At 42.2% G+C, this 26324-nt stretch overlaps 1 protein-coding gene across 5 annotated transcripts in view; it reads right to left on the bottom strand.

Moving 5' to 3' along the window:
• Nucleotides 1–556: 556 nt before the first annotated feature.
• ckap5 (cytoskeleton associated protein 5) overlaps nucleotides 557–26324 on the bottom strand; it is a 30789-nt gene continuing 5021 nt past the window's right edge. For 2 of the 5 annotated variants that reach the window (XM_023956017.1, XM_023956016.1), the window contains exons 3-45: nucleotides 25132–25325; nucleotides 24415–24621; nucleotides 24091–24262; nucleotides 23871–24003; nucleotides 23698–23795; nucleotides 23332–23445; nucleotides 21806–21910; nucleotides 21518–21607; nucleotides 20388–20552; nucleotides 20144–20272; nucleotides 19916–20074; nucleotides 19729–19827; nucleotides 18551–18661; nucleotides 18381–18473; nucleotides 17845–18030; nucleotides 17670–17764; nucleotides 17369–17552; nucleotides 16443–16591; nucleotides 15972–16146; nucleotides 15693–15806; nucleotides 15458–15586; nucleotides 15165–15359; nucleotides 14949–15075; nucleotides 13582–13652; nucleotides 13276–13374; nucleotides 12569–12688; nucleotides 12237–12386; nucleotides 11931–12134; nucleotides 11720–11855; nucleotides 11363–11556; nucleotides 11111–11274; nucleotides 9679–9702; nucleotides 8651–8821; nucleotides 8434–8554; nucleotides 8167–8346; nucleotides 7126–7313; nucleotides 5464–5539; nucleotides 5199–5387; nucleotides 4942–5079; nucleotides 4414–4497; nucleotides 3215–3368; nucleotides 3021–3142; nucleotides 557–1923 (exon numbers count right to left, since the gene is read on the bottom strand). In XM_023956017.1, coding sequence (XP_023811785.1) covers nucleotides 1669–1923; nucleotides 3021–3142; nucleotides 3215–3368; nucleotides 4414–4497; nucleotides 4942–5079; nucleotides 5199–5387; nucleotides 5464–5539; nucleotides 7126–7313; nucleotides 8167–8346; nucleotides 8434–8554; nucleotides 8651–8821; nucleotides 9679–9702; nucleotides 11111–11274; nucleotides 11363–11556; nucleotides 11720–11855; nucleotides 11931–12134; nucleotides 12237–12386; nucleotides 12569–12688; nucleotides 13276–13374; nucleotides 13582–13652; nucleotides 14949–15075; nucleotides 15165–15359; nucleotides 15458–15586; nucleotides 15693–15806; nucleotides 15972–16146; nucleotides 16443–16591; nucleotides 17369–17552; nucleotides 17670–17764; nucleotides 17845–18030; nucleotides 18381–18473; nucleotides 18551–18661; nucleotides 19729–19827; nucleotides 19916–20074; nucleotides 20144–20272; nucleotides 20388–20552; nucleotides 21518–21607; nucleotides 21806–21910; nucleotides 23332–23445; nucleotides 23698–23795; nucleotides 23871–24003; nucleotides 24091–24262; nucleotides 24415–24621; nucleotides 25132–25325 — 6063 coding nt within the window. In that variant the 3' untranslated portion in view covers nucleotides 557–1668. The remainder of the gene's footprint in view (nucleotides 1924–3020; nucleotides 3143–3214; nucleotides 3369–4413; nucleotides 4498–4941; nucleotides 5080–5198; nucleotides 5388–5463; nucleotides 5540–7125; nucleotides 7314–8166; nucleotides 8347–8433; nucleotides 8555–8650; nucleotides 8822–9678; nucleotides 9703–11110; nucleotides 11275–11362; nucleotides 11557–11719; nucleotides 11856–11930; nucleotides 12135–12236; nucleotides 12387–12568; nucleotides 12689–13275; nucleotides 13375–13581; nucleotides 13653–14948; nucleotides 15076–15164; nucleotides 15360–15457; nucleotides 15587–15692; nucleotides 15807–15971; nucleotides 16147–16442; nucleotides 16592–17368; nucleotides 17553–17669; nucleotides 17765–17844; nucleotides 18031–18380; nucleotides 18474–18550; nucleotides 18662–19728; nucleotides 19828–19915; nucleotides 20075–20143; nucleotides 20273–20387; nucleotides 20553–21517; nucleotides 21608–21805; nucleotides 21911–23331; nucleotides 23446–23697; nucleotides 23796–23870; nucleotides 24004–24090; nucleotides 24263–24414; nucleotides 24622–25131; nucleotides 25326–26324) is intronic. The other 3 variants (XM_023956018.1, XM_023956019.1, XM_023956021.1) reach the window with 3 other exon arrangements.

Below are 26324 nucleotides of genomic sequence, written 5' to 3'. Positions count from 1 at the left end.
GACAAAATTCTGCATCATTTTAGACCACTTACACAGTTTTAAGTTTAACTTTGAGTCCATGAAAACATTTGATATAAAAGGAAACCAGTTTCATCTTATGTTCAAGGTAATACGTTAAAAAATGTATCCTAAGATGCCTTTGTCATTAGAAATTTGTCAAAAAAAAAGTTTCATTTGAAGACTAAAGCTCTGAAGCATTTGTTGCCAATTAATTCACACCCAGGTTGTCCTTTAGGTGTGAACTAATTAACATGCAAACTCCAGCCAGGATCTGAACCAGGTCCATCTCACAAGATGGTCCTGGTTCAGATACATTGCATGTTCTCCCCGCGGCGTGCATGGATTTCTTCCCACAGTCCAAAATCATGCTCCAAGGTTAATTCATTCACACCTAAATTGTCCTTTAGGTGTGAATGCCAGCGACAGACTGTCCAGAGCGTACCCCACCTAAACCCAAGAGTGGCCTGGACAGGCTCCAGAAACCCCGAAAAGGACTCAGCGGGTTTAGAAGACTGACGGACAAACACACAAAAAAAGAAACACAGCAGCACAGGTGCAGAGTTAAATACAAAATCAATGTCCTTTATTCCCTCCACTTTCAGCTACACACAGATGAGAGACAGAACCATCATCATCATCATAATGATGTCAATAAACAGCAGTTTTAATAAAATAAACTTTATTTAAATGACAACATAAAAACAGTCGATGACTTCATGCCTTGCTCTTAAACGAACCAGCAGCACTGAAGCTGCCGTCAGTGTCGATACACAGGTGAGTGTGTGGAGGGGGGGGGGGGGGGGGGGGGGGGGGGTTACCACTACTTTACAGTATTTACAGCCAGCAACAGGGTCACTACTTTACCTCTAAATTATGAGCGCCATTTCTAATCAGATTTAAGAAACCGTGAGGAAGACTCTGGAGGTTTGACTTCAGTTAGAAACTCCTCTTCCTCAACGACTGTACAAAACCCACTTTAGGTTAAGCCGCACATGACATTTGACACATGAAACTTCTGTGGTTTATCTGTAGGAATAGTCATTATATAGGTAATTAAGTGCTCTGCACTGATACACATCCCTTAAACCCAAAAGAATCCAACGGGGATGGGATGTCTTCCAGGAAAAGGGAGTCATCTTGTGGTATGAGACCGAGCTGATTGTGAAGCATCAGAGGCTCTGGTGCAGTTCTCTGATGCGCCACAAGGTGGAGCTCACGCTTACCGACAAGCTGCTTCAGTGCATGACCACAGGGGGCCGCTAACTAGCTTTCCTTCATCTCTGAGTCTGAACGTAGCAGCTGATGAGTCAGTAAAACTGAAGGGCGCCATGATTCCTGACGCTCGCCGCCCCACAGGCCGCGCACGGAGCAGAGAAGCCGTTAAACAAATTGGTTAGTTTGGTTAAGAATGGAGGCTGCAGCGTGGATTTATGCACAACAAGCAGGAGACAAAAAACAAACTTGACCCAGAGGATCAGAGTTTATGAGAAAGGGGGGGGGCTGATGTTGACAGGCACAGTGGGTGGAGTCAGGTTGAACATGAGTCTCTGCAGAGGGGAGGAGTCCCCTTCTGTCCATGAAGCAGAACATGAATAAAAGGAGGAGGACACAGGTGGACGCTGCTCTCCCGCTGCTGGATGAGGATGAGGAGCAAGAAGACGAGGCGTCTCACTGCAGTTTGCTCTTTATCCGCTCCAGGCGTTTCTTCAGGTCGTCCAGATCGCCGGCGGGGGAGGCAGAGCGGGTGTTTGCGCGTGTGGGCGAGAGCGCACTGCGCTCCTGCTGGTACTGCTCGCGGGACTCCTTCAGCTGCGACAGCTTGCTGTGCAGCATGTCTGTGGACGAAACAACAGCCGGCTTGGACATCAACGAGATGGTCGGCTGCTGCTGGGACTCGCCGTCGCCGCTGTTGAGACCAGCCTGCTGGAAAGGGGGGGGGGGGGGGGGGGGAATCAGCTTCAGTTCAAACAATTCCACCCACATTTACACTCAACCATGAAATCCTTTTTCACTTTTGAAGTGGAGGACAAGAATCCACTAGAAGAAACTGACATTTCCACATAGAAGCCTTGTTGGATTTTTATTAGCATTCCTTTGGTTGAAAGAATGAAAAATGTACAGTTTTAAAATGTCCAATTTAAGAACTTTTAAGGCGTTTTCTAAAACCTTTTCCAGGATATTACCAATTCTCAAAATGTTCATGTTTAGTTTATTATATTTAACTTTCCTATTGGGAAACAAAATGTTCAATGCTTTAAACAAACAGGAAATCTAAGTCATTTCAGCGTAAAATATTTTATTTTTCTTTGGTGTAACTAACCCATTAACACCGGAGTTCTTTCAACCACTGCAACTCTTTCACATAATCCCAGCGGATTCTGACGCTGAGAAGAGCAGCCATGTGCTGACGTGTACTGCTACAGACACCAGGCATGTGTCACGCATCCTTGAACACGCTTTTGGCATGTTGTGTTCCCGCTGGACTGTCGCTATCAGATACCAGATGTAGCTAGAGTTGAAAGGGGCTTAATGCAAAATGTCAAAGCGGTGCAAATCTCGTAAAGTTTTTTTCTATTCCGATAAAAGAAAGACTGTCTCTCCTACTCAGAATCAGTTGGATTGCGTAAACCGTTCACAGCATTAAAGTATTTCAGATCAATGCAAACCGCCTTCTCTCTGCTCTAGAATCTTTGGAAATTGTGCTACTTACGTAGAACGGTCAAAAGGCTTTGGTAATTTAAAGAACATCAATACTGGAGCTAAAACTACTGGTGCAAAATTGATTTTCCCTGTGAAGTTTGATTTGCTTACTGCATGTCTGTAGCAAAAATCTGATAGATTTGATTTATTTAACGTTCAATAGACATATTTTTTGGGGGGAAAAGGAAACAGTTGGAACAGTTCTAGCATCCACCAATACCTGAACAAAGTTAAAGCTTCTCTGAGCAGCCTGATCTGACGCGCCGCAACGCAGATGTCTAGAGTTTGGATCAAGGCGGCTGGCGTGAAAATAAACTTACTATGCTGGTGTTTTCCAGGCCACACCTCCGTTTGAGTATCTGGAGTCTCTCATAGTAGTAGGAAGCGGGCTTCATCTCCTCATTGCTGCTCAGGACTGAATCACAGCTGTTCTGTGGCATCACTAAGCACACACAAACACACATTGACGCATACAGCCGTAACTCTGCAACAGCGGAGCGTTACTCTGACCTACCTGTCTGAATGTACACTTTGCCCTCACGCTCAGACTCGATCATGCGCAGGCCTCGCTCCACGTAGTTTTGGAAAACCTGGGTCGTGTTCTTCAAGAAGGGCTCCAAGTCGGCATCGGAGTACTTCAGCTTATACTCGTATAACTCTGTCAAACCCTGCATACAACGTCACACCAACTTAGAAAGTCTGATTGCCTTCTGGATTCAAATCATCTGCACCGTAACAGGCTGAATTTATCCAGAAGCATTCGAAAAATGACTGAAAACTGTTCATGTTTTCCATAAAATATTGACGAGAAGCTTTGTTTCAGGAAACTTCTTCAGGGCAGATACTTCACACGAAAACAGTCAAAAATAAAAACTATTCTAGAAGGGGATAAAGACATCTAAAAATTTTGAGGGCTGGTTAAAAAAAAAAAAAACACCAAAAAGAGTTATAAACAGAAGAAAAGCAAATAGTTCAATTTAAAACACAAAACGAAGCCTAGCTGCAAAAGGAAACGATTAAAGACGACCACAGCTTCCTCCTTCATGCATAAACCTGCTTTCAGACACAGACCAATAATGTACTTTCCACGCATAAGGCTGTTAACAAACGATCCGTTTTCAAACTTATGTCGCATAAATGGTAAATGGCGTATACTTATATAGCGCCTTTCTTCCTACAAGGACAAAGCGCTTTACAGTCACAGACCCATTCACCCAGTCACACGCACATTCACACACTGATGGTGGCTCCGCTGCCAAACACAGGCGCCCGCCTACCACCAGAGGCAAGGTGGCATAATAGGCGCTCTGAACGGTTAAGAAAGACAAAAGAGTCTGCCAGACTCACTCCAGTGAAAATTGTGTTCATGGCGTTTAGCACGTTCCTTTGGCATCTTTCTGATGATGGAAGGTTTAAAGAAAATAAAGCTCATATTTGCATTTCTGAGCATTTTTTCATGGAAATCAGGAGCAGCTAAACAAAAATGCAGTTTGAAAAAGCGACGAGCCCTAAAGCAGAAAGGTGAACAACAGCATTACAGACAGAAATGGAGCAGAATAGGTATGTACAGATAAGTAAAAGTACTTTACAAAAACTTACAGTGAGAAAAAAATAAGGAATTAGAACCAGGTATTGTAATAATGTAGGTAAAAATTGTACAGCACATTTTAAAGAGGCCTGAAATTTTTCATTAAAACACATTTGGAAGCTCACCTCTTTGGTGTTCTCCTTGGAGCCGATTTTTTTGAAGATCTCCGTCAGAATATCGCTGACCTTGGCTTTTGACATGCGCTCCTCCTGGAAACAACAGCCGCCGTCAGAATGACGCTCACTGTGAGGCGCCTGAGCTCAGAGCAGCAGAGGATTTGTGGTAGCCGTCATTTTGCCTTGTAAACTAATCGATCATTTTCTCATTTTGTTTGGGCAGCATTTACTTTTGCTTTAGATTTTTGGTTCAAATACAAAAAAAAAAAAAAAAAAAAAAAAAAAGACTTAAAAACGCAGCACCAGTTAAAGTAGATTTTACACACGTCTTTCTGCATCAATTCTTCCACTGCTGGAAAAACGTAGCTCACCCTCTGTAGCAAATGGGTGAGCAATCGTTCTAACTAGGTTCACCTTGGTAAAGGTAAAAAAAAAAAAAATCAAATGAACACAGTACAGAAGGAATCGGATAATAACATTGAACACTGGATTGCCGTTAAATCTGTGCGGCTCCTTCGGAGCACGTGCGCTGCTCACCGTGCGCAGCCCGCTCTTCTCGTTGCCTCGGTCGCTCTTCATCCCGGACAGGTTTCCGGTGTGTTTGACGACTCTCCTCAGATGGGCCTCCAGCTCCGACTCGTTCCGGTTTTCTATCATGGACAGATGGTCCAGGATCTGCTCAAAAATCACAAAATTCCTGGGTTAAGATGGTCTTAAAAATGACTTGTGTGGAGCTGCTGGACTCCAGTAAACAGAAAAAAAGGCTGAAAGTAAATCTTTACGCGACTCCTTACCTTGGCCCCTGTGAGCTTGCACAGAGAGTGTAAAAGTGTCTTGAGGGTCCGATGTGGAAGGTCGCCCTTCAGCTGCTTGAGTTTCTCTTTCGGGAACACCTTCATGAAGTTATGAATGTCTAATAAGATGCGATCCAGGTTAATGTTGTGGATGGTTTCTGGCAGGAAGCGGATCACCCTCCACAGACACTGAGGGGACACAACAAGGCCGTCAGTCAGCGTGCAAGCCGCCATCCGCCGACTCGCCGCAGGATTTGATCCTTACCTTCATGACCAGGTCGGAGATTGTGTGGGAACCAGCTGAGGACACCAAGGAGTCTTGAAGCAGCACCAGCAGGGCACTGAAGAGAGAAAGCACTTCTGAATGAACATTCAGGCCCAAGTCTGCTAAAACTGGCATGCTCACAAAACCCTTTCAGTTAAATCCTTTCTATGTGCAAACATGTAAACTTCTGGCTCTTTTAATCAGGGTTCTGCAACCTGAGGCTCTGGAGCCACATTAGGCTCCATTAGTGCTCCGTTGTGCCTCTTTAGCTTTGAAGAAAAATACCAACAATCTGAATAAATCATAAGTTTGCAGTTTTGGCTAATTTGCTTTAAGTTTTGTCATTTATAGTTACATTTCAGATAACTGGGCAAACTATCAGAGTGGTTAATATTTTTTAATTTATATAATTTTGTATGATGTTTAAAAATTGAAAAATTGCATTCAACACCAATGTTGTGATGTTTAGAATAATAATAAGAGGAGAAAAATGATCAAGGTGCTCCAAAGCATTTAAAATAAATAAATAAATAATTTTTTTAAAGTCATTTTTGATTTTCTCTGATTTTTAAATACAACAAATCTGCTGCAAATATTTTTTTGACACATTGCAGATTTTATTTTGAGAGGAACTTGTTGTCAAAAGTAAAGGAAGTTAAAGTTGTTATTAGGGATGGGCCGATACAATTGTTTACGTCTGATAGCGATAACCAATATTTCCCCTGCAACTGTTGCCAATACCGATACTTAAGTGTCCACAGTAAAACAAATTTTAGATTTCCTTTTTGATTCTTTATTAGAAATGCACAGCTTTTCTTTTACTGGACAATCACATTGCACTTTACCTTATTAACATACAGCAAACGATCAAATAGGAGCAAGTATCACTTCATATAAATACATTTGAAAACATTCAGACCATTTATTGAATATTGGACATGACTGTAAACCACAGCCAGGGATCCATTAGGAACAACATGTATCCCTTTGAAAAAGAACATTTAAATAAAAAAAACTCAATTACTAACTATCACTGTGAACATAGGTTTCCCAATCTATTAGGAGTTTTCTGAAACAATCAGAAGAATATTGGTACATTTTTTTAATATCAGGCAGATAAACTAAAATTATGCAAATATCAGCCGATACCGATAGTGGCACTGATATATTGCACATCCCTAGTTGTTATACACATAAAAATACAACTTTTTTATAATCATTCTTTCATTTATTTAATAAATGAATGCCATTATTGGGAACAAAAACAAATAAATGGCATTTTCTAAATAGCAAAGTGGGACTTTGCAGATCTTGCCGGGTTTTGGTCAATATGAAATGGCTTTTTTAGTGTTAAAGGTAACAGACCCCTGTTTTTTTTTCCTACTTTAAACACATTTACTCTGAACTTCCTGCAAGATAAATGAAATCACCACACAGATCATTCAAACCAAAAGTGTGATCATTGTGAGGAGCTACACCAACTGCCGCATACATATTGGCAGCTGCACGCAAACGTGCCACCTGGAAAAGTCTTAAGACGCAGAAAATGTGCCATCTGTTCAGCAGAAAGAACTCTCAAGTCTAGCCTGTCAGTAGTGCTGATCTTCTTGCACCTTAAGGTTCTGAATAATGAGACAGGAGTGGAATCCTGTGATCACTGACCTGATCAGATTGGTTGGATCAGACTTCTCCAGGACTCGGATCACCAACAAGTTGACGGACCTGATGACCTGTGTTCCTTCTTCGATGTCCTCCACTCTGCTGTCCAGCATAAGCATGATCAGACCGTGCATAAGGTCCTTCAGAATGCCCATGGATGCTTCTCTAGCCAGAGACTCCATTGAGAAAAGCTGACAGGAAGGAACAGAATAAAAGTTTAGAAGTTGTCAGGGTCTGTAGCAATTGTTTGTATTCCCTTGTTTACAGCGGGAATGGCATTCTAAAAATGGGCCGTGATAGGTGAAATCCGTGAAGTAGTAGTTTTGTTTCTTCTTCTAGACGTTTTAAGGCTCCACACTACACACTTCATCTACTTTTCTCAGACAGACATGAATATTTTCACACTTTTCTCTCTTGTTTAAACTTTCAAAGTTCAGACTTTCATAGTTCAAACTTTCATAGAAAAATAAGCCAATTTTATAAAACGAAAACAAAGATCTAGTCAGACGGAAGACGTGGCTCAGAGGAAACTGATTGACCAGGTCAACAGCCAATCAGGAGGCGAAACACAATGTGCTGTAATAAAAATAATAAAAACTGATGCAAAATTGCACTAATAGATATCAGTGAAACCGCCAAAGTAAATCACCATGTAATAAGGAACACGGCACAACCAAATACTCAACTCAAATTACGACAATGCAGATTTTTAAAGCAGCAATGACTATGAGGAAACGCCGCTTTGGTGAATTCTTTGCCCTCATGATCATCATCTCCGTAGAGATCAGACAGCAATTCTATGTGAACAGAGCTTCCCTGAGATGTGGAGTTGGGAACGATGACTGGACTGTGACTTTTAAGTGTGAAATTATGCATTTGTGATGTGTGGAAAAGCCTGGTCCTGACTTGGTCAAACTTTGTTCACCGTTGGAGAATTGTCTGAACTTAATGCCCCCCCCCCCCCCCCCCACCCCAACACTGGATGTTCCTCATAGCTCCACTCCCCAACCCTCAGATCGCCTCCGCTTGCATGTGTGGACTCACAGACAGCAGGCTTCCCATGATGCAGCTGTACAGTTTAATCACGTCTTTCTTGTCCACACGGTCGTCAGCCAGATGTGTGCTGTTGATGAGCCTCAGTTGCATGATGGTGGCGATGAGCAGCTGATCGATGTGTCCAGACATGGCGTCCGCTTTGTCCTCCTGTCGTAGAACTTCATCAATCTGTGGAGGACAATGGCGGGGTCGGATTGAGCAGCGAACCTCTGAATGATAATCTCTGGGTGACGGGATGGAGGGTTGGTGTTGTACCTGTGCCAAGGCCTGTATGCTCGTATTGATGTCGCCACTCGCCACCTGGGATATGACATAGTTGATGGTGGAGGCTGTGCTGTTGTGAACATCATCAAAGTGTAGTGATAGGTTGCGGCTCCTTTGAACAAGACAAGGATCGATTTAGTAAATGCTGCTGCGAGTGTGTGTGTGTGTGTGTGTGTGTGTGTGTGTGTGTGTGTGTGGTGAGGCTTACATGAACTTGGGGATTATGATAGGCTCCAGCAGCTCATCCAGGTTGTGCTCGATCAGGTCTGGCATCTTGTACTCATCTCTGATCATGTCCTCCTCAATCTTTTCCAAGTCCAATTTGAACTCCTTGGGGATGGGGTTATGAGAGGGCTCGTTGTGCTGCTGACGAGACTGACTTCTCAGCAGCAACGTCGGTTGGGTGGAGAAAGAACAGAAAGAAATGGCATGAGTCGAGTGTTTGAGCGATCAGCGCCGGCTCCCTCCAGTCCTGACAGCCACAAGCTTCTGATACCAGACTGCACGAGGAGGAGCGAGGAGAACAACTTAAAGTACATCCAACATTTTGTTTTAAAAACCAACAAGTAAACATAATTTCAAGGAGGTTGAAGTTGGAGCGTCTGGACTGGAGAGGATCTGCGCTGATCTCCTAACAACGTAGATTTGTGTTGTCTTAAAAAGCAGAATGAAGCAACAAGGACAGCACAGCTCTGAACGTTTACCTTCCCTCCGATTTACAAGAACTTTTAGACCCTTATGAGAACTGGAACACAGTCAGCTCACGGCTGATCGTACCGTCACAGCATCTGGGAATACTTCCTCTGATCCCTTTGAACGTTAAGAGTTCAGAAGCAAAATGTTTACAGCTTTGATCTGTACGGTCCGACATCAGCAGAAGGCGATGGTGAAGGTCTGGTCCTTCAACCAAGCATCTAAATCCTCAACTGTCTGTGTTTCAAGTTTCAAAAAAGCGGCATCTTTGCAGGACAGACCAGCACAAAGCAGAAGAGCAAACACGGATAAAGAGCAGGGTGAGGAGGAATGAGTTAGCATGGCAGCTGGGGGGTTTGTTCAGTCTGTTGGCTTCACCCTCCACAACGAGGCGAAGCACTACCACAACTGAAACTCCACAGCAAATTAACATCCACTGGAGTCATGGATGCTGTGAGTTAGGATGAATTCTGAGGTTCTCACAGCGACGCCACAGAGGAGGAAGGGGGGGGGGGGGGGGGGGGGGGGGGGGGTTGTACTCACATCTTATATGTGCGATACATTATTCTGCTCCGAAAGGAAGGCAGGCAGAGCAGAGAGAGGAGATCACACAGGAAGAAAGATGAAGGGTTAAAGAAAGACAGAGCTGGTTGGTTTCACAGACACGCTGGACAGGAAGTGCCAGCAGCTTCTTGGAGATCAGAAAGAGTGGCTGTGAGAGCAACCCAACATGCAACAACTCCCAACATCAGGTTAGCAGTGAGCAAACGTTTCATGCGTACAAAGAGAACAGAAGAAAGAATGGCTGACATGCTTGAGAAGAACAGCTGGAAGAGCTCAACATGTGCAGGGGCCTTGCACCCGGTAGACAGCAAATAAAAGCAATGGATTTTCTACTAGCAGTGCAACAATGGTTGACAGCGTGCTGAAAATAAAACATCGCTTTTTGTCTCCAATTTTTTTGCTGTATCATGACATCTCCTGCTTTTCGAGGTAGAAAGATAAACAAAATTAACTTAAACTCATTTTATCAAATGTGTGAGCACAAACGCAGCATAATAAATTATAAAATAATAATGGCGCGTATAAATCCGTATAAATAAGGATGGGTACAGAGACTCGGCACCAATATCGACATTACATATAACTGGATTTTGGAGAGTCATCTCAGAAATGCCAATCAGGTCTAATTCCTATACAATTCTAGCCAATCGTTTTACCTTTCCAGCGATTATGGGCAGGCTCACATAAGGATAGGTGAGGTTGTGAGGGTGGGCAGAGCTCCAGTCAAACTGTAGAGGTCGAAGTCAGCGAAAGTTTTTCTGTACTTCCCAGCAAAAAACTTTATCCTCATTAAACATTAATGTCTTTGTCTTCCTCGCCTGAGCTGGCATCTGGCTCAAAACTGTACGGCTGGATAGCTCCAATATTGCTCACCATTTTTTGTTACAGCGGTAATGTTAGGTTAGGGTCTGAGGGGCTATAAGCTAGTGAAACTGCGTGTAAACGGAGCTCTCAGCAAAAAGGAAGGGAAGGAGGGCAGGGCTGCTCCACGCCAACTACATCCTAGAAACTGACAGGTTTTTTATTTTGACAAAAAATGTCAAAAATAATTACAAGACTTGGAGCAGATTTTTAAATGCTTTTGGACAAATGTGTTTTTTTTCTTTTTTCGGTTTTTGAAGAACCACCTCAAGCACTATTTAGGTACCACAAAGTGTTTTAAAAGTAGCAGTTCGGCAGCAGGACAAGATTAAGTCCAAACGGTACCCATCCCTAAGAATACATCCCTAAGAATAAATCCAAAATGATGCAAAGTGATGGACTCGACTTGGAGCCTCAGTTGATTTCTCCTTATCCATCTAGAATTCAGAAATACGTTTCACCTTTATTACGCTGATTTCTGGGGAAAGTACTGCCACGTCTTTGTGCTCATGCAGTAGATCTTTTACTGTGAAGATGTTCCTGGTCTTACTTGAGCTTGTTGGGGTCTTCCTGTGCTGGCTTGCGGGAGAAGGTGGCGTTGGGGTTTGCTGGATGTTCTCGCTGGGTTTTCTCTGAGGCGCTCTGCTTGACTGGAGCCTTCTTGGCCGACCTCTTGATCCTCTCCTCCAGCATGCTCATTTCTTTTTCTGACAGCTGGAATGAAAGCAGACTGATGAATGCTGCCAAGCAGGACTTTAGGTCAGGATTCTCTAAACTGAGGGCAGGAGTGTGTTCGTCTTACATTCCCAATCAGCTTGTAGACCTGGTCCCCACAGACGTTGTACACTGCCACCACAGTGTTGAGGGCAGCGTTACGTACAGATGTGTCGCGGTCTCCGATGTGCACAGCAATCTCCTTCAAAGATTTGGCCGGAGTCGGCTGGCAGACATTCATCCCATAACCCTCTATGAGGCAACCCAATTCCTCTAGGCATTCTGGGTAAAAAATAAACACAAGACAGCACACGTGTAAAGTTTACTGTTTGGAGGGTAAACAATGGAAAATTCATCTTTTTTAAAAAGAAAACTCTTGAGTCAAATGCTATTTTTTTACACAAATAAATGATATCTTTGGAACTAAGGTTCTGCAGAAACCCACCAGCTCTCTGCTTGGAGTTCTTGGACTTTGTTCCCTCCATAAGGAAAGGGAAGACTTTAGATGCTGGGTAAACTTTGCAGAGCATGGTGAGGATGGCCCGAACATCTTTGCGCACCCCATCCTTCGATTCCCCAACCTAAGCAGATGGAAGAGAATTTGAGCTCAGGCCGACAGCAGCAGCAGTGGCGTGCCGAGCAAACCGTGAACACACCTTCAGGATAAGATACGGGATGAAGGAGTTGGCCTCATACTCCGTCAGGTGGTAGTTTTCATCGTTTAACATGATGAAGAGCAGCTTCAAGTACTCCAGCGCCTTCATCAGCACTGTAGTGTTTGTGTCAAAGAAGCGCAGTGTGAACCACTTCAGGATCAGGTCCAGACAGCCGATGGTGGCTTCGCGCTCACTTTCCAGCCGCTGATTAAAAAAAACAAAAAAGAAAAAACATACACATCACTAAAACTAGATTAAATCTAAAAATGTAACCAAACGTGTAAAAACCAGACCGGGGTCCCGGACCTCAATCATGACCCCGATGGCCTTCACGTGTCTCTGAAAGTCCAAGTGATACAGCTCATCTTGAAGCCACTTTGCCAAGCATGTGGACATCTGAGTTTTCAGCTGCTCCACATACTCGTCCCGAGGAGTGATGAAGTTCCACTTCAGGATCTGAAACACAAGAGCATTCACCTCAGACTAGATCTACCACAATTCTAAATACTCCAACTTAAACTAATAAAAAATTAAAAAAAAGAAAAAAAACAAAAAAGTAGACTTTAATGCAGAAATTCCTCGGGTGTCTCAAGAAACAGATGATAACTAAAGACGCATGTTTATTAGCTATCCAGTACCTTTAACTGCTTCTCCTCTTTGATCCTCTGCTCCTTGGCATTGGGAACAAAGATGAAGATTGGCCCAGACTTGTCTTCCTCCTTCAGGCCTTTAGCCGCAGGTTTCTTGGTGCCTGGACCCTGAAGGAGATTACAGAAGCATAACTAAACCAAGGGAGAGCCTGGATGTATAATCCTCAATCTGTTTTAAACTGAGATGTAGACAGAAAGATGAGGAACAACGTTGGAGGAAAAGTGCAGACAAACCCATCATGACCTGAAGCCACATTTCACATTTTAACCCTGGTGTCACACTTCAGGCTCTTTTGGGTTTGGAAAATATTAATATACGGTAATTAAACAAAGATCAACAAAGACATCGTTAATTTCTGGTTACAATTCGATCTGATATTCATTTTTGTTATATTTGGTTGATCCACAGCTTTTATAAGATTTCTGGGGACGTTTCAGAGCAAGTTTCAGGTCATGATCAGCGGTCGGTAGAGAAAACTCCTCCAAGGGTCCTTGAAGTCTCAGCTCTGTAAACATGCTGCGCTTTGGTCAGTTACTGGTTACAGCAGACAGTGCAGAAAAGACAGATTAAAGATCAAACAGGATTAGATCGAGTCCAGACAGATGTCAACATCTGCCCAGAAGCTGCCTGTTGAGAGGACAGGAAGTAAAAGAGGAGTTGAGGTTTAGCTCTGGGGCTCTCTGCACGGGTCTACCTGTTGAGTGCTAGCAGCAGCTTTCCCTTTGCTTGGGGGCTTTTTACTACCATTAACCTCCTTGTCCTTGATGAGAGGGGGAGATTCCTCAGAGGGAGGCTGGGTGGGTAAAAACAAAAATGATCAACTTGATGGAGGTCAAATGACTAACAAAGTAAAGCACACATGGAGAAAAAAAAAGTGAATATACTTATGATAAGATGTAAATAATAAAATGTAAATGCAGAAGGGGTGGATGACAAAATAATCCTCAACTGTTATTGCTATACATTAAAGAAATGATATGGAGGAGTGGAGGAGTTGTACCTTCTTGGCAGCAGCTCCTCCTCTGATTTTTTTGACTTCAGGTTTTCCATCAGGATGTTCTTCAGCAGATGCTGCAGAGGACAAGAGTGTGAATCGTGTCCTTAACGGTTGAAGACAAGTTCCCACGATACTGCATCAGAGTGTTAACCACTTGATATTGCTTCCACAGTAAGTGCACCAAAAATACCATTTGTTTCCCTCCACTACAGAATGATTTACTTTCAATATATGCCCAGGAACCAGATGCAAACATTAGTTTGTCTTTCAGAGACAGATGAAGGTCATCGGAGTCATGATAGAGGTCTAGGATCCTGGTCTGGTTTTTACATTTTTTGTTACTTTGGGATTGGTATCAGTTTATTAAAATAAGTTCTGGGAAAAAAAAACTATTTTGTGTTAAACATAAAAAAAAAATAGAGTCAAACAAAATAATATGTATTTAAGAATATTGCAAAACCCCTGAATAACATGGTGCGTTGTCAGAGCTAATAAAATACTAAAAGACTGATCTAACCCTGGCAATCTTTTCTACAAACTGCTGCCATCAGGGAGGAGATCCAGGTCCCTCAGAGCCAAGACCAACAGACTTCAACAGTTTTTACCCATGGTCCATCAGGCTCCTTTAATGATACTTTGAACACACAGAGTCACCCTTTATATATAGATTTGTACATTTATGTTTTTTATGACCTTGTGGCACTTTGGCATGTTGACCGCTTTCAATTTAGTCATTTTCCTTAAATGATGACAAACATTCTATTCCAAAATCTTCTGATCAATTTCCTCTTAAGATAAAAAAAAAAGAAAGTCAGTTTACAAAACATGTCTGTTGGAAACTGTTTAGACCATGGGTCTGCAACCTGAGGCATCAGAGCCTCTTTTGCTCTTCCATTGTGGCTTATTAAAAATGCTAATGGCTTTTTAGTTTTGGTTCATGGGTTTTAGTTTATCAAGTGTTTATGTACAGATTTTAATATTTCAGACAAAACTATGATAAAAGGTCTAATCTACTGTTATTAGAATATTTTAAATTCAAGTAAATAGGATTTTATTTAACATAGGATGTAGGGCTGCAACGGATCACGTACCAATCGCTAACCACAGTTAAGCACATGTGTGCTGCGGATAGATGTTTGGTGTTTTTTTGATCATACCCATCATATCAAAATGTCTATTTTATGCTATTGACAAACTAGCAAACTCCTGACTTCCCCTAACATCTACTTGACTGCAAAAACAAGTGTAAAAATGTTTATAATCACTGGCATCAAGGGGTTAACAATAAACCGACTGATCAGGTCAGTCCAACTGGGGACATCAGAGACCAGTTTTTACACATTAAGGTGTAGCTAGAACTTGAAATTCACCTGATGCTGTCCCACCAAGGTCTGCAGATCCTTTCCCTCCCCCTGCTTTAGCTGGTGCTGCAGGTTTAGCTGGCATCACTGCCCGAGCTTTTTCCAACATGGCAACCACTTGATCCTTGGAGGCGGGCTGCAGGCAGAAAGCAAAATTACCACACCTCATCCACCTGGGGCAATCAGACAGCTTTTTAGGAGCTAATGGAAAAATTTGTGGCATACTTTCAGTTTTCCAGTGGCCTTGTTCATCTTGTCGTAGCCCAGATGCATCATGAAAGTGGGCAAAGCATCCTGAGCCTTCTTTCTCACGTCTCCATTTCTGTCCTCCAAGCAGGTGTAGAGCTGAGGAACACACAGCATCAGGTCGCCAGGGACCGTCCTCAGAGCGGGCAGCTTCTCAGCCAACCAGCCGAGCACCTGTGTGACGAGGGACAAGGGAATGAGATGTAAACACAAACTAATCTTACAAAAAAAAAAAAAAAAAAAAATAGCTAAAAATCTATAAAGGCTTGTACCTCCTGTCGCAAGAAAGGATTTTCCCTCTTCAGCTCCTCTGACAGATCCTCCCCCTCCAGCCAGTCCTTCATCCCAGTCTGATCCACCCAGGCTTGCAGGGTGGTGAGGGCAGCCGACCTCACATTGGCCTGCAGAGTTTTTTTTTTGTTTTTAATGCTGATATCTTCAGCACAGTTGCTAAATTAAACTAGATTGCCATCAAAGATGCAACAGTTCAAAAGAAAATCCCTCTACCTTGCTGTCTCCCAGGACAGTGATGATGGGGATCCCCAGAGATTTGACGTGCTGCTTGATTCCAGGACCCATGGCTGTAGCCAGCTGCTGCAAAATGCTCAGAGTCTGCTGCACCTGAACGCCACATACAAAGATCATTTATACTGCATGGCCATCACTGTCATTGCTTTCAGAGCCAGCTTCAGGAAGGAGAAAAAAAACCTCAACAGGATTTGGTTTTCTATGTCAAAATATTACAGCCACTGAGAAGTTTCTGACAGTCCAACACAGTTCTTTTACCAGGATCTTATTGGAGTCTGCGAGGCGGCCTTTCAGGGCAAAAGGCAGCTCTCCAATGGTGGGTTTGATGAACTTGGCCTCAGAGATTATGGCTGCAGCCTCATCCAGACCCTCCTTTCTGATCTTCCAGTTCTTGTCCCCGATTTTAGAAACCAAATCAGAAGTGATCTTGTCGCTTGAGGAAGACATAAGAGATAGAAAACCAATTAGTCTAGAATAGTTGGGTCAAGCCTTTCATAAAAGTTATCAGATTTTTTAAAATTATTATATTCTCTCATGTCTTTGAATCAGCAGAAGGTGTGAAAGGTTTAGAACTTAATTTTTTTCAACAACAATAAAACATTTTTTCCATTAGTCAAGAAGCAACTTTGTTAAGGTTTATTTCAATGTTCATTACTAGACATTTAAAGGAGCATTACGAAAGAACATTTCTGAGACTCACATTTAGAGCAGTTTTGTGCTTTTTGTTACCTGATATCTGATCGAGGTAGTAAGTCCATTATGTCCTGCCCTCCCCCGCCTCCATCTTCATCTTGCTCCTCCCCTTCATCCACCTCATCTTCGGCTGACGCCGACTTTCTGTTGAATCTGATTGGAGCTGGAGGAGACTGACCCTGCATCTGTGCGGCAAACATTTACAGGGAATCTTCAAAGCTGCTGCTGCTCACTTTTTCCTGATAATACTGTCAAAGCATAAGACTAACGCTGCATTCACACCGAGAGCAATTAGCAGTGCATTCACTGCTCAACGCTTGTCCAAACTTTATTTTGTAAAGCTGATCCTCCTGCAGCGTGTGGGAGGAGCTACAGTCAAAAGTTTTCATGCATCGCTACATGGAAGCATTGACTGTGTATCTGCATCTCATTTACAATGCATGGAAGACACAGATGAGTTCGAAAGATCATTTCAGATTATTTATTTTGAAAAGCGATAGCCATGTCTCCATGTCTGGGTTCATGAGATCCTTCAGAGACTCTCCCAGTACGGTGAGGTTCACCATCTAATGACAGCCGCTTTCAGCAATACTTCAGTCTCTGACGTATTGCTGTCAAATGGAAAAAAGTTAAAAGAATAATATTCAAAGCACCTTTTTAGTATAGTCTCTGGTCAAATAAGAAAAACAATCAGCTACTCCTCCATGTTGGTTTTTGCCTCCACTCACTTAATCATTAACACGTCATGAGCTAAAGAAGAGTTTCTGATGAGTTGACGAAGCGAATTCTTCACCAAATTCAGATATTTGAATTTTGGAAACATCATGCAGCGCAGACAGAATTTTGATGCTCAAAACCACCAATAGCACCTCTGATCGAGTCTGTACATTGACTTAACACAGAAACTGATGGTGTCAACAACCTTAGAGAGGAGCTCTTGCATTTTTTGTGTACATCCATACCTTCTCAAACTCAGCATCAATTTGAGCAAGAAGAGCCGGCTTCTCATCCTCAAAGAACATTCGGAGCGGTGCTCCCATGTAAAGATACATGACTCCCAGCAGAGTGATGGCAGCTGTTCGCACACCAGGGTTTGTTGCTCCCAGAGCAGTCTTCACATTGTTGATGAAAGCCTTTACGTTAATGCTGCAGAGGAGGACAAGCTTTTTAAACCAGAATAGTCCAGCTACAGGAGTAGTGCTCATTAAAATGACAGAAAAATGGTTATTTCAGAACATTATGTCTAAGCAAGAACTGAATTACCCAGTGAAGCCAAACTCCTTCATTGCATTGGCCAGCCAGTTGAGCGCCTCTGCCTGGTTTTTTGGGTTCTTCTGTGCAAATGCTAAAGAAACAAGCTGAAGCACAAAACAAAACAATCAAAAGTTAAAACCTTTAATGCAGCATCATGGTGAGTTTTCCCAGCATCTATTCGGACCTGTTCAGCCGTCCATGGAAGTGAGCAGGCCTCTCCAATCGCCGTCAGCCCCTCCTTTGCGTTTCCGCCACACTTGACATCTCCGACCTTATCCACCAACCCTTCCAAAACTACGCTGGCAGAGGTCTTGGAGAACTGGCCCCTCTGAGCGACGAGGGCCACAATATGCAGCTTCATCTGCATCACCTGCACAAGGTCACAGCAAGAGGTTGGTGCTTTGAATGTCCCTTACTACAACCACCAGTTCTGTCTCACCACATTAGAGAATAAGAGCATCAACATGCCTGAATACAAAACAGATCAGCTTTGGCAAAAATATTCATGCTGGAATGGCATTTAAAAATGGAAATGAGGATGAGAATAATGCACTCTTAGGTGCTGTGTTCCTTCTTAAATGATGAAAAGGTATTTTTGGTTAAACTGATCCACTAATGTTTAAAGCTAAAGAAAACACAGAAAGTATTAAGAAAAGAACTAATTTTATTACCAGTTTTGTCTTATAAAGGAATTCATCTTCTGAGGGTAGAGACAGTTACCTGAAAGTTTGTCTCTTTCCAGCCTGGTTTTTTAGCCAACATCCTGACCAGAGCCTGGCACGGCATTGTCACCGTATCCATGGTCTCCACAGCCTGCAAGAACACATTTGGCCACTGAATGTTGTTCTCACATGCCAATTCCTGGGACTGCAACAGAATGAGGACTTTACCTTCTGAAACTCCTCCATGCTGGCCAGTCTCTCCTTCCAGTTTGCTGAATCCAGAGCTTGCAGACAGTTTTCAGGAAGGACCCCAGCAGCCAGCTCCTCACACACCCCATCCTGACACACAGCATGTAGTTTAACAAGCACATTTCTAGCAAATTCGCCATTAACAACGACCCAGTGAACCGATGGATAAGAGTAATGAGTACAATGCTCTGAAAAAAACAAAAGCGTCGTCAAGGTGATGTGCAGTGAAGTACACATATATTTCAGCGTGTGTGAAAGCACAGATGCAGCGCTGCAGTGCAGACTGTTGTGCTGCATTCACACAAGGCGCGCTTCGCGCCTGCCGCCTCTTTCTTGACACAGGTCAAATTTACTGCTCGAACCCCGTCCTTGACGCCGCTGCCTCAGAGCAACCGCCAACTCATGGAAACCATGGATGATTGGGTTTATATGTTTTGGAGAGCTCTAAAGAGGCTCACAAGATCATTTAGAGTTGCTTCCGGTGCACTGCACTTCAGCACTGGGAATTGGACCTGGGTTACAGCAGTTTTAAAAGTTCCTTTCATCCGTCTGTGGCCCACTTTAAGCATTTACCCGAAAGAGGAAAAATAAAACTGGAGATTATTTTTTTATTACTGTCTTGATGAAAATAAGTAAAATATCATAAGGCCACGGAGCTGGAGTGATCGCCCGGTGTGCTAGCCAGCCGTACGGAGGACAGCATAACTATCTAGCAAGCTCCACTGCCCAGGGTTCGGCAGAGCAAACATGCACTACCACCCAGGGTTTGGCAGAGACGGCTGGTGATGTCAACCTAGGTGCTGGTCCCTGGGCAGCGGAGCTCGCTATGCCAGCCCACCAGCAGTCTGGTGCCCGGCAGATGGAGAGTCGCAGTGGGTGCCGCCATATCACATCGCCCAATCATTCCAGCTCCATGGGCTTATGCAGTTTTTCTTATTTTCATCAAGACAATAATACAAAGTTCCTCCAGTCATCGCGGAGGATCACGTACTGGATTACTATAGTATCCTTCAGATACTATGGTATTTATTGATAATGATTGTGGTTCTCATCAAAAACCCCTTTCATCTGTTGAACAGAAATAAACTCAGAGCTCTCCGCTGATTTATCTTTTAACGTATTCTGCTCCGGTGAGTTGAAATTCCACACAGACTCACCGATAGCTCAGCCTCCGTGACCTCTTTGACATCAGATGCCACTTTCTTTGCTTTTCCTCCAGAAGCTGGTTTGCCTTTTTTGGGTGGACCAGCTGATGGCTGGAGAAAAAATAAGTTGCATGATCTAAAGTTCAGAGCAGCAGGTTTCCAACAATCTGGATGTGTTGTTTTCTAAGTCTGTCCATACCTTGCTGGCTGCTGCACCAGAAGCTTTCTTAGTTGGAGCAGAAGTTTTTGGAGCCTCAGGAGGAGGGGCGGCTTTAGCTGCAGGTTTCTTTTCCACCGGTGCTCCTCCAGCACCCTTCTTCCCCCCAGGAAGCTCTACTTTATCAGCGCTCTCCTTTATCTGTTAGACAAAACCCACCGTTGGAAGGTTACAAATACAACAAACAGTCTCTGCTGCAATGAACCTCACCTTATCCAGTTTAAGTTTATCCAAATCAGCCAGGAAGGGGTTCACCGCCTTCTCTCCCACCACCTTCATGACTGTCCCCAGAGCTTCAAAGGCGGCGTCTCGGACCTCAGGGGCGGAGTCATTTACTTGCTGGGATGGTTTGAAGGAAAAACAAAAGTTAGTTTTCTTCTCTTTTAAGTGACAAGCCATTTCATAGTGATTTCTTATTCAAAAAGGAACAAAATGAATCGTGCAGGACATTTACCTTGATGAGAGCAGCACAGAAAGGCTTGAGGACACTCTTGGGCAGAGTGGCTTGCGAGCAGTGCCTGAAGGAGCGGGCCAGAAACAGGGAGGCCTGCTGCTTAATAGACGGGTTCTTGTTGTCCATCACAGCCAGGATGTCCTCTGACAGGTTCTGCAGAGTCGTCTAAAACAAGGGCATAGGCCTTATAGACAATCGGGTCTCTACAGATTTACGGAAATGATTAAAGACCCATTTAAGGCCATTTAATATCAAAATTAAGAACATGCAAGAAAATAATCATCTTAACAAACATGCAAAGATTAAAATATATAAGAACATGACAAAATGATGAACCAGAGTGAAGCACTTCTCAAATATTCTAAATCACACAATGGATATTAATTATTAATAGTATAATCAGAAAATGTTGCGCCAGCAAACATCTCCAGAAATATTTTTAAACCACTTCAAATCAAATCGTCTTTAGCTTATGCATGTGTAAAAATCAGTGATAAATATTAGGCGATTGCCAAATGTCATACAGCAGAGCATGAAACACGATTGTCGCTGCTTTCTGTTTTCAAAATAAAATGTCTCATCTGTTCCAATTATGCATTACCACAAAAATAATAATTCACATGGCAAACCCCATCTCCTCACAAAGATTTGTGTACTCTTACTGTGTAGTGTTGGAGTAGTTCAAATATAGCATTTTTGACTGAAGATATGGTAGAAGTGGTTAACTTTAAAGGTTGAATTCAAAGTCACCTTGGTGCATACATCTATCCCTTTTGGAGCTCGACGCAAAATGAAATGTTTAAAAAAAAAAGGAAAAAAGGGTGGGCATAGAGTAATCCTACTCTATAGAGTAACATTTATCAAATAACATACTGTAGATCTGTTTCCCATTATGCCTCCAGGTTTATTCCATTTAAAATCATTTTATTCCAAACCTTGATATTACAATGTATTGTCTTTCTCTGCAGCACATGAAGCTTAGAGCATCAGCTGCTTTAGCTTATATTACTTCCACACACTGAGCTGGTTAAATAAAAATGATATCTAATGTTTAGTTTAGACGTAGAAAGAGACTGAGGATGTTGATGCGGTTCCCGCTCCAGAGTCATTGTTTAGGGAGGTGTACTTACAGTGAGGAAGATTGCGTCTATCGCCTCCTGCAGGGCTTGCACCACTTGTGGTTTCTTCTCTTTAAACTTCTCCAAAATAGTTGGAACCACCTAAAAGAGCAGATTTTCAACATGATTATACTGATCCAGCCCTGCCTTCCCATCCAGATGCATGATGATAATATATGGAACTTTACAAAAAGAATAAATCTCAAAGCTAAACATATACATATAAATAAGTGTAAAAACAATACATACAGCCATACAGTCTTTGTAACTAGAATTTGTAACTAGATCTCATTTCCTTACTTGTCCTGAATATGTGCCAAACTTCTTCCTGAGACCAGTGGCCAATCCAGCCAGACATTTAGCAGCCAATGACACCAGCATCACGTTGGCATCTTTGCCAACAACCTGCAGCACAAGCGGAGCACAGTTGTCACACGTCCATCTCTTCTGCTGATGCTTCTTTCATTGCTTTGAGAAAATTAATTCTGAAAAAGTCTCAAAAGATATATTGGGTCCCTTTCTGAATATAAACTGTTTTTAGATATTATGTTAGCAGCAGAACATTCTAGCAGCAGCTGGAAAACCTAAACGAACTAAGACTACTGGAAAATATCAGTGAATAACATCTAAAAGCGCTTCTCTAAAGATGTTTTTCGTCAAGATATTCTACAGATTGTGATTGATTTCAAGCAATTTTAGCAATAAAAACAAAGGAAAAAGAGAAATGTATCAAATCTATTCAAGATATCAATACATAAATTGATTGAAAAATAAACAAACGTGATAATTGCTCTTAACCATAAAAACATTTTAACCTATACACTCCGTACATCTAGCAGATGATTCAAAGTCCATTAAATAAAGAGTTTTTCAAACTTTAGGTACTCAGCTGGAAAAAAATAAAAACATTTGCAGCTAAAAACAATATAAAGTCAAAGTTTCTTCAATTAAAGTTTGAATATATCCTTGAAAGGAAGTTGAAAGGAGAAAACTTAAATAATCCCACCCTTATCGTGTTTTACTAACTTTTTTATACACTTAGTTGACATAATTCAGTTCTTAACATCCATTTAAAGTAGCGTTGTGCATCTTTCCTTCATATGATTTGAGACACATGTCCATACATGGTCCACAATTAGATACATGAAAGACTCAATTAACTTTGTTGCAATACAATACAGTTCTATCCTTTTACCTAAATAGATACAGTCTAGACTTGCATTATTCATTTAGCTTTTAAAACTATAAAGGAAAATGCCTTTTAACAAAAACTTTTTTTCTTATTGGTACTTCAGCTTCAAACTTTAAAACCTGGCATTTGGGGTCTTTTAGACTGTTTAGTTCTTTATGGTTAAAAAAACGAATAAAAAAAAGGGTCAAATTAATTTGTTTGAAGTGCTCTGAAATAAAGAGTTATAATACATTTAGACAACACATCCCTCGCTGCGGTTCACCTTCAGCCAGTTGTAATTGACTTGGTAGAAGCAAGCTTGTAATTGGATGTCTGCGTTTACATCACATGTACATAAAAATGCAATACAATAGAAACACAACAGGAAGAAAAACTGTTAACCAGAAACAGATTTACTTCCCGACCCATTTTACCAACATTATCTTGTTAGTATCTGGGGTTTTCAACCAATGTTGCTGTTCCTCTCATAACTAGAATGGTTTTTGATGCATGTTTCTTTTTTTATTATTGCTAATTTGTAGCTATTAATACTTTTTAGTCCAAGTGATCTCAATGTTCAACAGGTCTGAAACATTAAAGTGATATTTTGTGGCAGTGTGTTTGAGGTTGGCAGCTTGGAAGTTTCAGCGCTCACCTTTTTCAGGGCTCTGACCAGGTCTCCATAGTCTCCGTTCTCCAGTTTTGGATTCTTGGTCAGAGTCTCTATGGCTTCCAGAGCTTCTTTTCTTTCCTGCCATTTTTTAGCTTCCTGGGGGGAAAAAAAAAAAGGTAAAGCAGTAATTTTAAAATAAAATTTTAAATGCATCAGTAACAACACTTAGAACCATGACAGGGAAGAAAGAAAACTACCCTCGGGCGTGTTTTAGGGACAACAAAAGAGCTACGCCTTAGAAGCTCTTTCAACTATTTTTATTGTTCAACCAGCTCTAACGCAGTCTCAATTTAAGACTAAAATATGAGTCATGGGCTAGACAGAACTATACAAGTTGTTTGAACTTACAATTTTGTCATAGAAGTCTTTGGGCATCTTTGACAGAATTTCTACAGGTTCTAGGAGCTCGTACGGATCCACTGCTACTGCAGCTTCCTCTTCATCATCTGCAGGAGAAATGAAATGTGATGGAGCAACAACAACAACAGAAAGTAGCAATAAGCAGATGCCCAAAGACCCACCATCAGAGTGCTCTCCTCCCTGGACTTGTTGTTGCTCAAACTTTGCTTTCAGGTCCTGCTGGGACCGCAGGAACCTGCTCTGTTTGGGGGGAGTCGAAGGCAGCTTGACCCACTCTTCCTCCAATTCTTTCAGCTGCAGGAAAACATGAATCAAGGTTACCTTTTTTTTAAAAAAAATGGAGCATTTTGGAGACTTGCATGCAGTAATGACGTTCTCTACCTGAACAGAGTTGATGTTCTGCAGCGACGGTCTCAGAGCATCTCTGATCCACTTGTAGATTTCCACAGCAAGGAGTCTTGCTTCATCTCTCACCGCCTTCTCTCTGGACTCAAACTGTTTGGGTAAGATCTTCACCACTGGCTTCAGCGTCACTATCTTGGATCCAAACTCACTGTAAAGAGAACATGAGAGCCATCATTTCAGTGATGTGAGGGCAGAAACTCACTGCAGGAAAAGGAAGCATACATTTCAGTTTTCCAAACTTGACCTAAACAGTAACATCTTAAGGTCCATTAGAAAACATCAAAGCTTTGCAGCACTCACCCGAGAGCTTTCCTAAGCGTCTCGAGGCACGCAACCACAATTTTGGGGTTTTTGTTGTCGAGTCCTTTGAGCAGTTCCTCCTGAACCACCTCAGCTTTTTCTATCTCGATGTACATCAGACAGATGTCCATACCAAGCTCTTTTGCTCGGGCCTTAGGCTGGTTGAACACTTTGGTTACAACGCCTGAAACCACCTCCCCGGTCGTCCTGCCGCAGAGACACAAACCCATCAGTGCGTTCACACCACTAAAGCTGCACATTCCATTTCTCTTTACAAAACACTGTTTGGATGCTGGATCAAGATCAAAGCAACACTTTGTCGTTATCCGTTTTAATAAGAGGAGCAGCAATTGAACTTTTGAAACCTTAAATTTTGAATAAAAACTATATTGGTGAGGGGGTGTCTAAGTCATTGTAATTGTCTCACTGGTGAAGACAGACACTACTAAGGCATTAGCATACCAGATACATGTGCACCAATGGGGTTTCTCCAAAATCATTTGTAGACACCACTGTTTCCACATTTCATCATTTTCATTTGATCATTTCCCTTCAAACTACAACACCGACATTTAAATTTGCAGTTTAATACAACTAAAAGGTCAACATTTAACAAATGTTAAGATAATTTAAAAAATACATTAAAAAAATATTGTTTTTTTTTCAAAACTTTAAGAGGAAATCATGGTTTTCAAAAACATTTCATTCACAACTTACCTGTTGGCCACATGAGCATTCTCCACAAAGGCCAAAGCGGCCTCCAGGCCTTTAAGCTGAGCAACAGCATTGGAGTCTGTGACAAACTTCTTTATCAAGCCCAGATACTTTCCCCACTCTGGACTCTTTGCATCTTCTATCCTCTGGAACAGCTTCAGGGCTTCTTCATAACCGTTCAGTCGAGCTTTCCACACCTGAACCACACGAGACAAAAACCTGATCAAAGTTCCAGACAGGGAAAATGTGCAGTTTTGGAGGGTGGAGCCCAATCTAACAAGCAAGCCTGATGGCCTAGATTTCAAGATCTTTTAAAAACTGGATGTCTGCAACTGATGCATTAGTGTGAGTGGACTCACAAAGTAAATTACTAGAGTAAATTACTAAAATTCCCTCAGTTTTATAAAAAACAAAAAATCCTTCTGCTCCTAACAGTCGAATCAGCAGCAGTTTCAAAACATCTCCACCCAGGTTACACATGAAGACGGCACAGCTGTAGTTTGATCCTGGACCAAAGAGACAAATCCTTTTACAGGTGAACAAACAATCTTCTGTTGGTTTGTTAACTGCAACAATACAAGATTAAAACTGCAGAGTCAAACCGATTCTGACTGGTGGCACTTGTTTGACCTCTCTCTTGAGGTCGAAATGCAAAATTACATTTTACTTTTCTCTTGGCAACAAGCAGCTCTGCTTGAGCCAGCTCCTCCTCCAAATGATCCAAACAAGCTGAATGTTTGGTTGGATAATTTGGCAAGCTTATCAAATCACATTAAGATGTTTACACTGGGACTCGTGACATCTGATCACAAGGCTCCAAAACCAAACATCCTCTTAGATTACAAAGTGCCTACAGTGTGAAATGAGCTCCATCCTGCAGTCTCACTCAAGGTTTTGACCCCAATCTCAAGACTACAGAGCAAGTACAACACAGCAAACATGATGGTGGAAAATTTAGCTCAACTTAAGCCAAATGGCGTATACGTGTCCACCTTCCGGCACATCCCTTCAAGAGTTGCCACAGAAAATAAGTCTTCACTGATTAACACAGATAGTTTGGCAGAGATTTTTTACCCATAATGCCATTGCTGACACAACCCTGTATCTTATCTGGGCTGGGGGAATCCAGACTTGTATATGCAATCTTAAACACCCATGCTGTAATGAATGAAGCCCATCGCGCAGCGTATTCGCTG

The sequence above is a fragment of the Oryzias latipes genome, chromosome 6 (assembly GCF_002234675.1).
Source record: "Oryzias latipes chromosome 6, ASM223467v1".
Taxonomy (NCBI): Eukaryota; Metazoa; Chordata; class Actinopteri; order Beloniformes; family Adrianichthyidae; genus Oryzias; species Oryzias latipes.
Note: the sequence above shows the minus strand (reverse complement) of the source record. Positions and strands in the feature narration are given on the sequence as shown.